Source organism: Phaethon lepturus, unplaced genomic scaffold (assembly GCF_000687285.1).
Source record: "Phaethon lepturus isolate BGI_N335 unplaced genomic scaffold, ASM68728v1 scaffold2367, whole genome shotgun sequence".
Classification (NCBI taxonomy): Eukaryota; Metazoa; Chordata; class Aves; order Phaethontiformes; family Phaethontidae; genus Phaethon; species Phaethon lepturus.
In genome coordinates, this window is record NW_010549599.1 from 4,308 (window position 1) to 15,273 (window position 10,966).

The window sequence follows — 10,966 nt, forward strand, 5'->3', positions numbered from 1 at the left end:
CGCAGCTTCGCAAAGGCCGAATGACAAATCGCTCTCCACCTCAACTGCCATTCACCTTAACAGCCTTTGCTCATCGCCATAGCGGAAGCACTCAGTTTGCCACCTCCAGTTCTGGCTAAATCAAACCACATTCTGGTTTATTGCAAGGCCCAAAAAAAAAAAAAAAAAAAAAAGAAGTGACACAACCCATCTGCGGTACCACTCAAACCAGAACCCTCGAGCTGTGACCCGCTGCCCTGTGCCAAGCACTACAAGGGACAGATCCCAGCGCTTCCAACAGAAACTCCTCTGTTGGAAACATGAAACCAGACAAAGGAAACCCATGCACACTTGCACTGTGTTTGCTTTGTTCCTACTGCAGTAAACACAGGTTACCATGCAGAAGACAATGATGTTCCACAGTCTTGTTCTTTCAATAACGTTTCCTTCTTCAGTTCCTGGATGGCGAACTGGACAGTGGTGTTTGTGTGTGAGTAACGTCCTCTTTCGCCCGACGTTCAGCTGCAACAACATTGAGTTTTGTTCAGGGGGAAACCTTTAGGGCCTTGAGCACAATAAAGACCGCAGGAAAGAGACATGGCATGTACACGGTTTTATTAGTGTCTAGAAAAAAAAGTAGAGACAAAAAAAAGCAAAAGGAAAAGAAATTGGCTGGAGACAGCATTATCTGGAGCTGGATTTGACATTGCCTCCAGCAGCAACTGCATATAGCTGTTGTGACTGGGTCAAAACATAGTCCCTTTCTGAAAGTTCCTATTTTACAGGACAAAAAAAGATACTGTTAAAAATGGTAAAGGATCCTGTGGTAAAGATGCTTTTTAACAATTCCTGACTTCCTGAAACGATGAAGGAGACTCTGTGTGTGTGTGTGCGCGTACGCGTGCACATTCCCGTATGTGTGGGGTGAGCGATGGGAGGGAACAGACAATGAAAGCGAGCTTGTTCTTAAATTCCTTAGATGTGAAAAACATGCAGTATTACTGTTAAGTAGTTCTAATTTATCTCTCTTTTTTTTAAAGAGTCTTCAGTATTGCAACAAATCAGAAAAATGTTTAAACAAGAACAAAAAAAACCCTCAAAGTGGTAGACAAACACATGAAAGTCTGACTTTTGTATGTAGTGCGGCATCATGTAGGCTGTTAGCACTTAACCAAATTACATCTCTTCAGCAAATACTTAACAATATTTAGTAAAAATAGCAAAGTATCTTTTTGCTCTTAGAAAGGTTCATCCATCTTAGCATACTCTGATGAACAACCCTGGGAATTCAACTACATGGAAACTTTCTCCAGCCAAATGAAGACATCATCAATGAATCAAACTCCACACCCCACTCAGCCAAAAGACGAAAAGCAGATCGCAACAATGTTGTACCAAATCCAGGTGAACATTACCGAAAAATCAGGAATTTCTTTTTTTCATTTGTCTTTAATAAAGAAACTCTGCCATTGCAAAGGTCATTTTCTGCAAGCAGGGCAATGCAACCATTACGGCAGCTACAGCTATAGCAGGAGTATAGCATATTTTATTGTGTGTGCTCAACAGCAACAAATGGAGTAAGAACAGGAATAGTCTCATAAATCTTAACACGTTGGTACACATAATGAACATGTAACTCAACAGAGGATTAGAGACGAGTAAAGAAACAATACACACAAATAAATACTATAAATAAGTAGTAGTTGCTACTCATCTGTTCTAGAAGACAACTATTTTCATATTGCACCAACAAAGAACCAAGTTACGAACATGGCATTCAGAAAAACTGACTCAAATAAAGATTTGTGCAGATTTTTGCATTCAAATTAAACCATGTGCTTAATGGTAAGCAGCACCGAACAACAGAACTGCTTCTTTCTTTTCTGGAGAGGGAAGACATCACTAACTATCTCGGGGTGGCATTTTCCATTGTTTCATAAATGCATCTCTCGTTCCCTTCCTTTCTCCTACACACTGATGAAGCGCCAATTTCTGGCTGTGGTAAATGTAGCATAAATTGTGCAAATCACTTGTATGAGCTGGGGAAGTTCAATCCTGCCATGTTCGAAACTCTGTAGATTGATGTGCATGTCAAAAGGTCTTTTGGTCCAATACTTTGCATTACCAGCGTTAGCAGGCTGTCTGTACAAGAAAAAAGAATCTATAATGAAGTCCTGTAAGTCAAATAGCTCATGCAGACAGACAATATAATTTAAAATTAAATATCTAATCAGAGCGATTTAATGCTGACTTTATGGTTGAGTAATACTCTGAGTTCAGTTAAAAAAAAAAAGTTAATAAAAAATATGTAAAAAAAAAGGGCAGGCCTAAAATTTTATTTGAGGCTTGAGACTAGATTTCTCTAAGCCCTGAACATTGATTTATACTTGTAGAAGGAATGAAGATACCAAATCCAAATTCTCCATTCAATTTCCCCAGCGATACCATTTTCCACCTCATTTGAATGTCTTACTCAGAAAAAAAATATAAAGGACCAGCAGAATCGGGCATGTATCAGACTCCTTCCCTCTGGCTGAACTGAGGTTTGAGTGTGGGGAAAATCTAGGCTGAGAGAGACACTGGGGAAAAAGGGAGCTCACTCTCCTTCTTCCAGTCCTTCAGAAAAGAAACCGGCCTGCAGATTGTCCAGCACAAGTGCCACGAAAGGACACGCCAGGGACTAACCTAGGCGCCACGTGTTCCTCTAGACATCGGCTGTGTCTGCACGAGCAAACACTGTGGCCCGACAAGAGCAGATACATAGATCAACATACTTGGTGCTGAGGACACGATGTCTTTACCAGACACAGTTCAGGGTTTTTCTTTTAACTTAGAATGAGCTCCAGTCTGGTTCTGCAGACTGAATGCCAATTGCGGCTGGAGCACGTCTCCCGAATTAGTTTCATCCAGCAGGAACCCAGCTCCCTAGTCCTGAAGCAGGCTACAAGAGGGGATGATGGGGTGAAGCGCTCCAAAAGTGCTTGCCTGCTATGCACTAAAACACTGACACGTTTACTTCCCAGATTAAGACTGCTAAAACCATTAATATAAAGTTGTTATATAGAAGTCTATAACTAGACTTCATTGAAAATACGTTTATATTAACAGGTCCATTCTCTTAGGGTTAAATTAAGCTGCTACCAGGAATTCAACAGCACCTGAATGACAATGTAAGAGCATACACATCTCCCATCAACATGAGAACGGAATGCACACCCAGTTTAGCTTCCTACTGTAGGCAGCTGAACTCCCCCTCCATTTTCAGCTTGAGCTGTGACTGAGCCAGCAGCATTTTTTGGAAATTTTTTGCTGTCACAGTGAAGGTGAGGTCTCATCCTGCAGCTGTTCCTAATCTTACAGTTTTTTACCCATGGGAATTCAATACTCAAGTTTATCCATGAATAACTCTCATAAACCTTATTTCTATGCCGTGCCAGCACCCAAATCCAGAACCTTTGTATTGCAGAGCCTGGAGGATCCTGTGATCTCAAAATCCAGTTCTGGATCCCTTACATTGAAAAGTATGTACCCATACAATTTATTACACTAAAGAGGCATTAGTTAAGGAGGGGCTACAGACCCAGGGCCTTCAGGCCTTCATCAAGAACAAGAAGAAGGAGACGTGCACTGACTTCTGTCTTACAGCACCTATCCAAGGAAGCTGTATTCACTGCTGGTGGGACCAGCTACAGCAGTCAAGCTTAGGAGTGACTGAATCCTTTCCTGCGATAGCATTTTTAACATCTTAATATTTCTGATCTAAAACTGAGAGGACTCTTAAGGCAAAAGAAGGCTAACCAGTCAACAAAGGTGATCTTATTTATCCTAGGGTGTGACAGAGCACCTTATTTCTGAATATATTAGCTTCTCTAATGAGGAAATGGATCATTATCAGTACTCCAGTATTATCGAAATGTATATAACTCTGACATCTCGATTCTAGTTGGTGATTTCTACTGTGTTCCCAGATTATTAGCTGTGAGCCCTTTCTTGGCTTCAGATGTTTTTTATTAGACCTGAGACATCAAACACAGCATACTGGTTTGTTTAAGTCCATCTCCAGTTCTAATTTCTTTTTGTAAATGGAAAACATTTGGCAAAAAGTGTCTTTCAAGCCATGTCAGGTTTTGATTTTGTTTTTATTTGTGGCACTAAAAGACATCAATATTTTACAATATATAATATATAGTCACATTAAATGCAGATGGCTAAATATTCTCGTGCTTTCAACATTACATAGCTATACATTTTAAATTTCAGCTCAAAAAAAAGGAATCTGCCACCACTCCGGCCCGTGATTATAAAAATGTAAATGTACAAACTTCCTTTTCTTCAGTTTCATTACAATATAGGAAATGTGAAAAAGAATTTTCATTTGTCCTTTTTAAGTTAATCAATTTAACAAAATATTTTCAAAATATGTACAACAACAACTACCAAAGTAGATCACATTTGAAAAAGATGCTGCTATAAATACTCGGGAGACAACATATGACAGCCATATGAATTGGAAACAAAGGGCCAACTTATGCACGACCTGAACAAGAGACGACAGAAGTCCTGGTTACTGATATAAACCAGTTTCACTTCATTCTGCATTGCAGGGGTGAATTCTAAATCTTGGACCTCTACGCAGTACTCTGAATCTTATTTATAACGCTCAGTGTCTGAAAATAGAGATCCTTTAAGGTGTCTCATATTTTTAAAGTGCCATGAATGTTACGAGGGTTCAGTATATCTCTGCGTATTAGCATTCTATACGTCATATCCCATAAGTAACTTTTCAGTAGACCCTGTCTCACATTCACTATTGATTGCCTGCTTTCTCAGAGCTCCACCAGAGATATCTGAGTTCATCAAATTTTAAAAACCAGTGACTCGAGCATATGACAACTTAGGTCCTTCATAATGTACCATAACTTTTTGTTTTGATTGTTTTTTATAGATCTTTATTCTGGTTTTCACCCTAATTGCTTACAGCCCTTGTCCAAATCAAATAAGCAGCAAGTAAATAGTTTGAAATAGTTACATATTTTTAACAACTTGAAATGAGTATTACTTTTCAGATAGCTAGCAAAGTCTTTTCATTTTGCCCATAAACGCAATTAAGTATTAACACAGGACTGCACAGTGTTTATATTCTTATTAACCTGCCAACAAGAATAGTTTATTGGCAACCTTAAATATTCAGAGGCAAAACACAATTCCTTGGCACAGAAGCTTTACAGCAGAGCAACATATTTTTCCCCTTAGAACCATTATGCAGGAACACACAGAAAATTAACTACAACTTATTTTGGCTTGTAGACAAGAGAATAAACTAAACTTCTTGATGATTTTTGCCACTTCAGAACTTGAATGATGATTACGGGTGCATACGGGGTTAGATTTTCCAATTACCTGTTCTTTATACATGATTCAAACGAGCAGAGGGACCTGTAACAAAGAAAAGCACATGATGATTCAAGATATATTTAAACCTCCAACTGTTGACATTGTTAACCAAACATTCTCCTGTGGGACTGTTTTCAAGCTTAGTGTCTTCATCAGCTCCTTGAGACTACTTAAAGCTTATCTACTTTTTTTCTAGCTGTATCAGTTGGTCTAATGAAAGGTGCTATCCTTCCCTAAAAAAAACCTTACCTCATATATCCTTAGGTATTACGGTTGCAATTACATGATTACTGGAACATAGTGATGTCTTTTTCTGTGAGTTTCCTTCATTTTGTGGAATGAACAGAAACCCAGGCTGCAAGTACGCAATATCTGACAGTCAGAATCTGTTCGGTATCGGTTAGCTGTCACTGGTCCTAACAATCAGCTGATGAGTACTTTGCTTCCTGATTCAATGAAGGAAACTCCCAAAAGCTTTGATTCAGGAAAATACTTAAACAAATGCTTAACTTCCTTCCTAGTCCTCAGGTCATCTAAGCATATACTTAATTTTAAATACGACTATTAGGATACTCTTCCAAAATCACAGTTACTGAGCTTTGTTTCTATCAGAGAGAGATACATTTAAAGTCACCACAAAACCTAAACAGGAATAACATATCTGAGTAAGTCTATCCATTTTGGCCTTAGTATCCATGGCAGAAGCTTTATTCTTGGGGGAAAAAAAAAAAGGGTCACAATACAAATTATTAGCAAGGTGAAGAGTTCAAATTAAATTTATCTTTCAATTCAGAGCAACAGCATGCAAACGACTGCCTTTCACTGTGCATGGGAACTAGAATCACTTTATAGGCTCATTTGACTACCTGTATATCAAGCTCAGCAAACCTTTTAGTGAGGCTGCCTGCCCCATTTCCAGGATACCAATGCCAACATCAACTGTGGCTTTGAGTCTGTAATCTCTGTCATTGCACCCCCAGACACTCATGATAAGAAACAGTATTTCTTCATTCACAATTATATATCTCTGATAATGTGAGAATAATAGTCCACTGCCTGACATAAACGTATGGAACTAGGCCATGCTTCCTAGACGACACTCAATGTACCACAATTCAGATCGATGCATTACTTGTTGGCAACCGACTTCAAATTATCCCAGGGACTCATCGTAATGGGTGCAGTAATTACCTTACCTGGCTCCTTTGATTGCCAACAGAATGATACACTGCACATATCAAGAGTTTCCGTGACTAAATGCCGATACTGAATACTGGCATGAATGCTTGTGGATACTGTGATGGAGTAAAATTAATTTTTAAAATTGCAGCGAGCAAACAGAAAAGGCTGCTTAGATGCAGCTCCAATCTTCATTGGAAATCATGTGAAATCTGTAGAGTCTCTTGCATGTACCGTTAAAAAGTGGTCTACAGCAATCATTTTACCATGAGCAAAAGCCTGTTCTTCAGATGTACAACTTGCCTTCCCCACCTTGTGCAGGCACATTCCCCTGCATTATTTCTACCAAATCCCTGGGTACAACTCTACCTAAAATGAGTAGATGGCATATAAGCTAAGGCAGCTTTTATAGCTTCTCTTTGTTGGGTAAGATTTTCAATCCTGCATGGGCTTGTGCTGCAACTATACCTACAGCTAGACATCTAATGGGTTATTTGCATGCGTAGTTATGTTTTTTTCCACAGATAATCATAGTAAAACCCAAGGCAAGTTGCACAGATACAAAAGTACACATGCAATGATATACATAATTTCAGAAATCTAGCTAGGTTATTTTGCATTTTCCGAGATAGGAAGTTTAGAAACTAAACATAAAGATCTTAAGTATGTGCAATTGTGACAAAAGTTGCGTGATACAATTTAAGAAAAACACTAGTTCACTTTTACCACCAGAAGCTCAAATGGTACGTCTCTATGACCTGAGTTTTGCTCACCAGAATTAGCCAAAATTACATCTCAGATCAGCTGTTTATTTCCTAGGTCAACTGATTCTCCTTTGTACAGGAGGCAGACTGCACGACTGGAAGCAGACTCCTCACTAGCAAAACACGTTCATTTCTCAAGACAATTAACCACCAAAGACAGTAGGTCAGCCATCCTGGTTGGTGGCCTTGACGCCATCTCCCTGACTTGCTGTTATACTTTGGACATGTTAAACACCTGCCAGGTTCCTGGACAGACCATTTTAAAAACTGAAGAAAAAGGTTACTTCTGCACATTGTCAGGTCTTTTCCACTTTGTAAGTTCATCCCTTTCCAATAACACATATGCATCTCCATTTCCTTTGGGTAGGATCTGTAGTCTAACCACTTTCTGGCAAGTCTCTGAACTGCACTGCACTGGGGATGAACCATTTTACTGAGCAGGTCCAACTGGGCTTGGCACCCACAGAATTTTCCTTCAGGAGTCTGTGGACAGCAACAGTGTGCAGTAAAACAGAAGCCGTTTCTTCAAAACAAAGTATGATTTATTTGCCAAAGCAGGCACAGTACTCCAAGAAATGGATGAAAAAACAGCCAGGAGTCCTATGCACAGGCTTTCTTACCTATATTTGGCATTTGCCTCATGTACCTATTTTTGCCCTGGTTTGTTTTGGGTGACCCAGTTACAGCCTGTGTGGTGCAGACCCTGACTCTCAGCAAGGCAAGGTCAGCCTGCAGCACTTTATCTCCTCCCTTCCTGCACAGTGGATCTTTTAACCTTAAAGTTCATGACTTTAGCAAACAGCTGTGTAATCAGGGGTGGAGTGGAGGAGTTGCCTTTTCACAGATATCAATAGAGCTCAAATGTTTGTTGGGATGCTCCTTATCTAGGCAATTGGTTGCTTTTTATGTTTGGTTCCCCTGACAGCCCTGTTTGATCTACTTCCATTGCAAATAACCCCTCATAAATAAGCACAAACTGAGTCATACATAACTAAGCAATGCAGATTCTTCCCAGTTCCCCACAATATTAGCTAAATAAATGACTTCACCATCAGAAGTCCTTGTTCCAACAGACTTCGAGAAGACAATGGAAGAGAAACAGACACAATCACAGAACTGAACTACCTACTCTGCTGTCTAGTTGCAACCAAAATCGTCTAGAAAGCAAAGCCAAAAATGGCTCTGTGCTCACACCTCCAAATCATGACATTATAGATCTTTGACAGAGGAAGCAAAACAAAGAAAAAAACTTGTTTCTGCTCTGTCACAAAACTACCTGCCAAACTGTCTACCAAAAAACTCAGTGTTCCTTGGAGACATGTTCTTCAGCTGTAAAGGAAGAAAACCCTGACATGCAACTATCATATATTCTCAGCTAATTCAACTTTTGCTGTCACAAGTTGTCCAGCTGCAGGAAGGATCAGAATTTGGCTCTCATTTAATGCAGCTAACTAGGAGAGATATTAATATGTACTGGACAGAAACTCTTTGAGAAATCTGGCAACATTTTAACTTTTATCAGTGATCAAGGGCATGAGATCTCAGATTGCAGTGATATGAAGTCTTTGGCATATACAAGACTTAGCTTGCATATCCAGTATAATGAAAGACAGCACAATAATAACAAAATCATACTCTGTCTTGGACAAAACACTGCTCTCTCTTATTTTCACAAAAGACCTATACAATAAGAGATGTACTCTTCTGTCATTTCAATGTCAAAACTACCAAGAACTACTCTGTCTTGAAAATGAAAGAAGACAGGCACAGTATTTAGCAGAATACATCAGTATATCGCAGAATACATGAGTATATGAAGCTTACTTTCATGGTCTGCATTGGCTAGCTAACTGTTTTGAAATAAAACTTCAAGGATGTGATAAAGACTTGTTTTAATGAGTAGAGCTATGGGTCTCCTCAGAGACTTCTGCAAGAGCAATGTAGTTGGAAGAATGAAAAATTTGGAAATATCTAGAAAACAACTGCACGAAATATTCTTGAATGTTCAAATCTTTTTTTCTTCTGTCATGTAGTGAAGTGGGGACATAAAGGCCTTATCTGGAGTATTATTTCTTCATAATTGGTAGTCTTAGAATCATAGACTGTATCTTGAATTGGAAGGGACCCATAAGGATCATCGAGTCCAACCCTCCACTCCTTGCAGGACTAACTAAAACTAAATCAATACAACGAAGAGTGTTGTCCACACACTCCTTGAACTCGGACAGGCTTGGTGCCATGACCAATTCCCTGGGGAGCCTGTTCCAGTGAGCTACCACCCTCTCAGTGGAGAACCTTTTCCTATTGTCCCATCTGAACTTGCCCTGATGCAGCTTCATTCCATTTCCTTGGTCACCAGAGAGAGGAGATCAGCACCTCCCCCTCCACTGTTCCCCTTGAGGAAGGTGCAGACTGTGATGAGCTCAACCCTCAGCCTTCTCTTGTCCAAGCTGAACAAACCAGGTGACCTCAGCCACTCCTTGTAATAGTATGCGTAATATAGATGTAATTTTTCACATGCAAAATAACTGCACATCCAGATTTCTGTTTGCATGCTAAGGTAAAGTTCGATGAAACACTAATTTGTTTGTGCCATTTGTATGATTCTTTGGAACTTCTGGTTTATCAGAAACAAGATTTTTTGGGCTACTCTTTAATGTTAAAATTTGATTGCATTTTTTGAATTATTTTAAAGAGGACAAGTAAGCAAGGTTACAGTCTATTTACACATTTATAGTTGGCATCAGCTAAGTCATGTGTTGGGAAAACTACATCTGCTTTTGTACATTCCCTGAAGTCCTTGGATCAAAGTCTATTCTTGGATACTGCACTCTAATATTGGGATGACTCCACTAAGGCAAGTTGATCTGCTTCTCTTTACCAAGAAACACAGTGTAACTTGAGGTTAGGAAGAACAAATTTTGATCAAAGAGATAAGTGAACTTACTCCAAAAATCACACCCGGGCAACTGAGCATTTTGACATCTGGGAGCTGACTGAGCCATAGCTGACCACTGAAGTGAAACACGCATCATCCAATTAATGAAGTTCAGACAGACATTAAAACAACGCCAAATTTTTACTGACAGCTCTCAGCACATGCAACCAAGGTACAAGTGTTGGGAATCAAGGTCTAGGACACACTACTGAAATTAGGAGAGAATACTTATCTCTAAATTTTCTTCAGGGTCTCATATCTGATCTTTCTTACATTCACCTTGTCTAAAGGACATCCAGTATTATCTCAGATTCGCAAGAATGAAAAGTGCATGAAAATGCTTTCTGAAATGGTATTCATGCTCCTTATGTTCTCTTTAAAAAAAAGTATTGACTATTCATATGGTTTCATACATGCACAGGCATGTTTTAGTCTAAGTAGTGTGTTTAAACAGCTGTTCAAAGGTTTGAAATACACTCCTGTGTATTACAGCCACACAGTGTAATACACAGCTACAATAAAATATATAAGTACATTTACCTTTTTTAACTTTGCTGCTCCAGCACCAGAGCGAATGGCCTCCATTAGGGCTTGCCTTGCTTCCAGAGGGTTACCTGTAGTCCTTGCAGATGATTTAGGAGCTGCTGCTGACAGATGAGTGGGAGGTGGCGGTGGCGGCTGGGCAGGGGCAGGTGGGATAGAAAGCCGCTCT

General features: G+C 39.5%; 1 protein-coding gene across 1 annotated transcript in view; it reads right to left on the minus strand.

Annotated features, from left to right (window-relative positions):
- Positions 1-10,740: 10,740 nt before the first annotated feature.
- COBL (cordon-bleu WH2 repeat protein) overlaps positions 10,741-10,966 on the minus strand; it is a 112,399-nt gene continuing 112,173 nt past the window's right edge. Inside the window, 1 exon segment of the mRNA XM_010290293.1 lies at positions 10,741-10,966. This exon segment is cut by the window's right edge and continues 5 nt beyond it. Coding sequence (XP_010288595.1) covers positions 10,741-10,966 — 226 coding nt within the window.